Source organism: Chrysochloris asiatica, unplaced genomic scaffold (genome assembly GCF_000296735.1).
Source record: "Chrysochloris asiatica unplaced genomic scaffold, ChrAsi1.0 scaffold00037, whole genome shotgun sequence".
NCBI lineage: Eukaryota > Metazoa > Chordata > Mammalia > Afrosoricida > Chrysochloridae > Chrysochloris > Chrysochloris asiatica.
This window is the reverse complement of record NW_006408555.1, coordinates 11,774,420-11,779,732: the sequence shown is the minus strand read 5'-3', so window position 1 is coordinate 11,779,732 and position 5,313 is coordinate 11,774,420. Positions and strand designations below refer to the sequence as shown.

General features: G+C 44.2%; 1 protein-coding gene across 1 annotated transcript; it reads right to left on the bottom strand.

Annotated features, from left to right (window-relative positions):
* Positions 1-650: 650 nt before the first annotated feature.
* Positions 651-4,951, bottom strand: LOC102841053 (protein JTB-like). Its single transcript, XM_006860303.1, has 2 exons — positions 4,946-4,951; positions 651-1,136 (listed from the first exon to the last, which is right to left on the bottom strand). Exons 1-2 carry the CDS (start codon positions 4,949-4,951, stop codon positions 651-653), a joined length of 492 nt encoding a protein of 163 aa, XP_006860365.1.
* Between the last annotated feature and the right edge of the window lie 362 nt (positions 4,952-5,313).

Below are 5,313 nucleotides of genomic sequence, written 5' to 3'. Positions count from 1 at the left end.
CAGAATTCTGGAATCCAAAAACAACACATTTGTCAATTTTACACACAAAGGGAGAGGCAGGATGTAGTTTATAGTTAAACATGCAGCTTCGCAATGAAAAGCCAGTGCAGTTAGACTACAGCTGAAGAGAATTCTGGGTATAACACACAGGGTAATAAGATTTCAATGCAAATTGAATACTTAAGAAATTTGTTGAATATTTGTTTTAATGAGATTCTCTTTACATATGCTTTCATAGACTTTGTGTAAATTGTCTAAAATTAAATTTTCTGGGGTTATTAGCCACACGGGTTCTATCTTGGCTGTTGTAATAAAGTTTTCTTTCATAGAAGATTCTACAGGTCTGGATTACCTTGATATATTTCCATGCTTTGCTCTTGATGTGTTTCAGATCAAGTTAGAATTAAATGTTAAAAGTGCATTGTTCATTCCAAGTGTCAGCAAACTATAGTGCATGTAAAGGCAGGGAGAGAGCCCAAATCGGGGCCCCTCATGTATTTTTTAATTTTTAAAAAATTTTACTCTTTTTATTCTGCTCATTAATGATATGTAAGAACGTGGAGAAAGAGAGTACCATACCAAGATTCCAAAGAACCCGGGGCAGAAGTTAGTCCGTTCCACTTTCTCTCTCTGAGGTGTGGTTTCTCAATCTATGAGAAAAGGGTGGAATGTGGGTATATGGATTCAGTTTGCTTCCGGGCTTTTTCCAGAGCCTTTCTGTCCCATGGTCGCTGATGAAGGATGACAAGACAAGCAAAGACCAAGGCCACGCCCATGACAGCCCCTTCAAATTTCCAGAACAAGTGTTGTTCCATCTTTGCTGAGCGGCAGCTTTTGAACTCATTTCTCTTAGACGAACTGCATGTGATTTTTTCCAAATAACCGGTGGAACTGCACTCAGGGGTGGTTTCAGCCTGGAAATTAGAACATGGGGCACATTCTTCTGCCACCACAAACCCTTCCACCAGCCAGCATGGCAAGTTTGAGGAGCTCACTGACTGCTTCTCCTCTTGAACTGGTGCTTTGGCTTGGCAGAACTTTAAGGCGAGGACGAAGAACAGCCAGCATAGGCGGCGGCCCTGGGGGAGGTCAGGCCTCCGTGCGCCCCCAGGGTGCTCAGGGTCATGCCCCCAGTTCTGCTCTCACTGCAGCCATTTTGTTTCACCCCTCACTTATTTTTATAAATTAAATTTTACTCGAACACAGCCAGGCCTTCCGTTTCCATATTGTCTTTGGCTGCTTTCACATTACAAGGGCAGGGTTGAGAAGTTGCTTAGAAAGGACTTTGACCTTCAACACCTAAAATGTGGACTGACTGGCACTTAACAAAGTTAGTTAACCCATAGTGTTTTCTATTAGTACAGACTTCTCACATCAGGATTTCTTTGTTAAGAAAAGAAACCTTCTCTCTTCTAAAGAACTGTTCTGTTGTTGTTGCTAAGAGCCGTCAAGTAGGGTCCGGACTCGTAGTGACCCTGTAGAGGGTTGCCAAGGAGCCGCTGGTGGGTTTGACTTGCCGACTTCACGGTTCAACTGACCTTGTAGCCCAGTATTGTATCCTATAGCACCACACTAGGATTCCAAAACCTGGTATACCTTCTTTTATTTAGTAAGGAGGACACTATAAAGTACGGAACTTTCCGTCTTTACCTAGGTTGCCAGGAAACTCAGGAGCTCACATTTAAATGCTCAAGTAAGGTGACCACTTGCTACTTCAGGTTCCTGGTAGATCAGCTTTTCTTTTCCTTATATAGCCTCTGGGCACACTTTTTTTGTTGTTGTTGGTGTTGTTGTTGAATCATCATTTTAAGGTACAATGTACCTACAGTAAATGGATATATTTTAAGTGTCCAGGTCATTAACTTTTGAGAAATGTGTGTACCCATGTAACCACTATCCCAGTCAAGATCTCCACAGACATTTCTCTCCTGTCTCTTTGCATCCAGTCTCCACTAGCTACTCGCAGGCAATCAGTAATTTTCACTTTATTTTTATGAGGTTGACTCAAAACTGATGTGCACCCCGGTAATGTTAAAACGCCCATCCACATCTATGGCTGATGACAGCGTTGAACGTGCATGTGAAATGATTCTGTGCAATAGACGAGTGGCCAAATCATTTATAGACCTGCCCTGGCTCTGCTTATGAACTAGTCCACGGCAGACTCGGATTTCTAAAGGTGTGTGCGAAGTGGGTACTGAGACATCTCACGGAAGAGCGTTGGCAGAAGCTTTGGGACATCCACAAACATTTTGGACCCATACTTGAGAGAAGGTAGAAGTATCTTTTGAAAAATTGTTACTGGTGACGAGACATGGATTCACCACTGTGAGTCTGAGAGTAAATGGCAGAGTGTGCAATAGAAACCTCCTCAGTTTCTGACCAATAAAAAGTTCGGAGTCAACATCAGCTGGAAAATTGCGGCTGAGATTCTCAAGGGCCAGTACTGGAACATTATCAGGAAAAAGGTTCCTGATAATGTGCTCCTTCACTGACGAGCTGAAACCTAAACTTCGGATTAAATGCAGAGGACTTTGGATGTTGTGATCATGTATGGCACTGCACGTCTGCACCCCTCTGCCCATATTGTTGACATTCTCACACTGTTCATTTAGAAGTGTTCAATCATCCATGACCTTGCTCCATTGGACTTTCACCTGTTTGGTTACCTAAAAGCTGCCCTTCGAGGACCAAGATTCACCTCTGATGAAAAAGTGAAGACAGTGGTACACTTGTGGCTCGCAGCTCAGCCCAAAACATTTTAAAATCAGGGAATACGAAAGCTTATTGACAGATGGACAAAGTACTGAAAAGCAAGGAGATTATGTTAAAAATGATGTATTTGTGTTTTCTGAAAGTTGATTAAATTCTACAGCCAGAGTGTGGATAAATTTTGACTAATTCTTGTAAGTCCTGCATTATTTGTGGGTGTTTATTTATCCAGCTTTCTACTCCCGTAAGGATTTACACCCTCGGAAACCCTGTACAGGGTCGCTATGGGTCGGAACCGACTCGAAGGCACTTAACAACAATTTATCCATAAATACTTTTTGGAAGCATTTGGGACAATGATTAATTCATGCATAACATCGCTGGGTAAAAAGCCAAGATTCATTTGTTTAGCTTTTTTTTTTTTTTAATAGCCTTTTAGATTTCCATAGAAGAACTTGAGATATAAATCACATGGAGACTATCTTAGCTAATGCTGTATTAATAATAACCCAAGGTAGTGAGAACTTGCTTCTTGCCTGATAGTCCTCATCGTTAGCTCATCTGATTTTACTAAGAATCCCCTCATTCGAGTAAGCCTTTTCAGTATTCTCCTTTTATAGCTGTTGTTGTTCAGTGCCATCGAGTCAGTTCCTACTCATACTGACCCTGTGTAGGATTTCCAAGGAGTGGCTGGTGGGTTTGAACAGCCGACCTTGTGGTTAGCAATCCAGTGCTTTTCCTACAGCACCACAGTGGGGCTCCTTTTATAGTTGTTGTTGTTAAGTGCTGTCCAATCTATTCAGACTCACCAATGACCCTTTGTAAGGTTTTACAGGAGCAGATGAAGGGTTTGAACCACTGACCTGTGGTTAGCAGTCCACACCAGGAGTCCTTGTACAGGTGTTGTTGCTAAGTGCTGTAGTGTCTGTTCAGACACATAGTGATCCTGTGTAGGGTTTCCGAGGCACAGCTGGTGGGTTTGAACCGCTGACCCTCCAGCTCCACTCCAGGAGTGCTTGTACAGATGAGGAAACTTGAAATTCCTAGAAGTTATCCCAAGGCTCAGGGTCATCAGAAAGCAGGTTTTATCTTGGATCTTATCCTGGAGTTTAACCTTTATTCTGCCCCTAGACCTTGAGACCCTGGGGTGGGGTACCATCATTCTGAAAGTGGTGACTGGTTTTGCCAAAGGGAGACAGCGGCGAAAAATCCATACTTTGATTTCCCACTTGCTGGCTGCATGGCTTTGGTTTTCCTGAGCCTCAGTATTTGTATCTGTAGAATTGGTATAATACTGTTAGGTGTGCATGGTGTTGAGGGTCGAATGGGATCATGGTATGAAAATCGCATATAAATCTAAAGTGGGTTGTGTTATGGAAGGTGAATTTGCAGTATTAACAAGACCAGAGGTTCTCAACTTCTGATTCACCTGGAAGGCTAATTAATGAAGAACCTCTGCTTGTTGGGCCCCACTCCCAAGTTTCTGATTCAGTACACCTGTTTGGAGGTGGGAACGCTCATTTCTAACAAGGTGCTAACTAAGGAAGGTGTTGCTGTTCCAGGCACTGCAGTTTGAGAAGCAGGGGCCTAGGAATCGCCTTCATTTCCAGAGCTGGTTGCCAGTCTCCCGAACACCTTGAGGGACTGAGTTGCTGGGCCTGGGGTCTCCGGAGCCTAGTCTCAGCGGGCATCAAGCTCGATTGGCATAACACAGTCCACAAGATAGTCTTCCATCCTATCTAGGTGACTGGCATGGGGGCTCTTGGTCTGGGGCAAAGAGGAGTGAAGAAAATCACAGAGACATGAAACATTCCAGAGGCCGAATGGCCCCTCAGTCTGCATGACCCTGAGACCAGCTGAACTAGGCCCTACTACCACTATCATCCCTCAGAAAGGGATCACACGAGAAGGTCCCGGAGAGAGCAGAAGAATGTGGAAGAAAAGTCAGACTCCTAAAACATGGTAGCGTAGTGGTTACGAATCTGGCTGCGAACCTTAAGGCCAGCAGTTCGAAACTACCAGCCGCTCCGCAGGAGAAAGATGAGGCGTTCTGTTCCTGTAAAGATTTATAGCCTCGGAAACCCTGTACAGGGTCGCTATGGGTTGGAACCGACTCGATGGCACTTAACAACAACAACAACAAAACATGACCAGGCTTACTGGAGTGATAGAAACTGATAGAACCCCCAAGACTAGAGCTTTTAGAGACCCTCAAGTATGGGACTGAACTCACCATCATGGTTCAACTTTCAGCCAAACAGTAGACAGGCCTGTAAAGTGAACAGTAACATCACCTTAGAACTCCTTGCAACAATCAACTATGCAGGGCAGATGGCCAGCATTTGCCCAGGATACAGCTGAGAAAGCAGGATGGGAGAGGACAAAGGACAGTCAGGGAATGCAGGGAGGAAGTAGCCTTGTGGGGACTGTCAAAAAAAGGGAAAAGTAAGAAACTGCAAAGAGCATCTGAGTTTCATCCTGAAGTCTCAGTCACTCGTTACTTGCACGGCGTAGTTATGCAATACCTTGAGCCTCCCTCCTTACTGGTTGAGGCCCGGAAGCTTAGGGGACTGGACTTCATGGGTCATTGCCGTTTTTCTG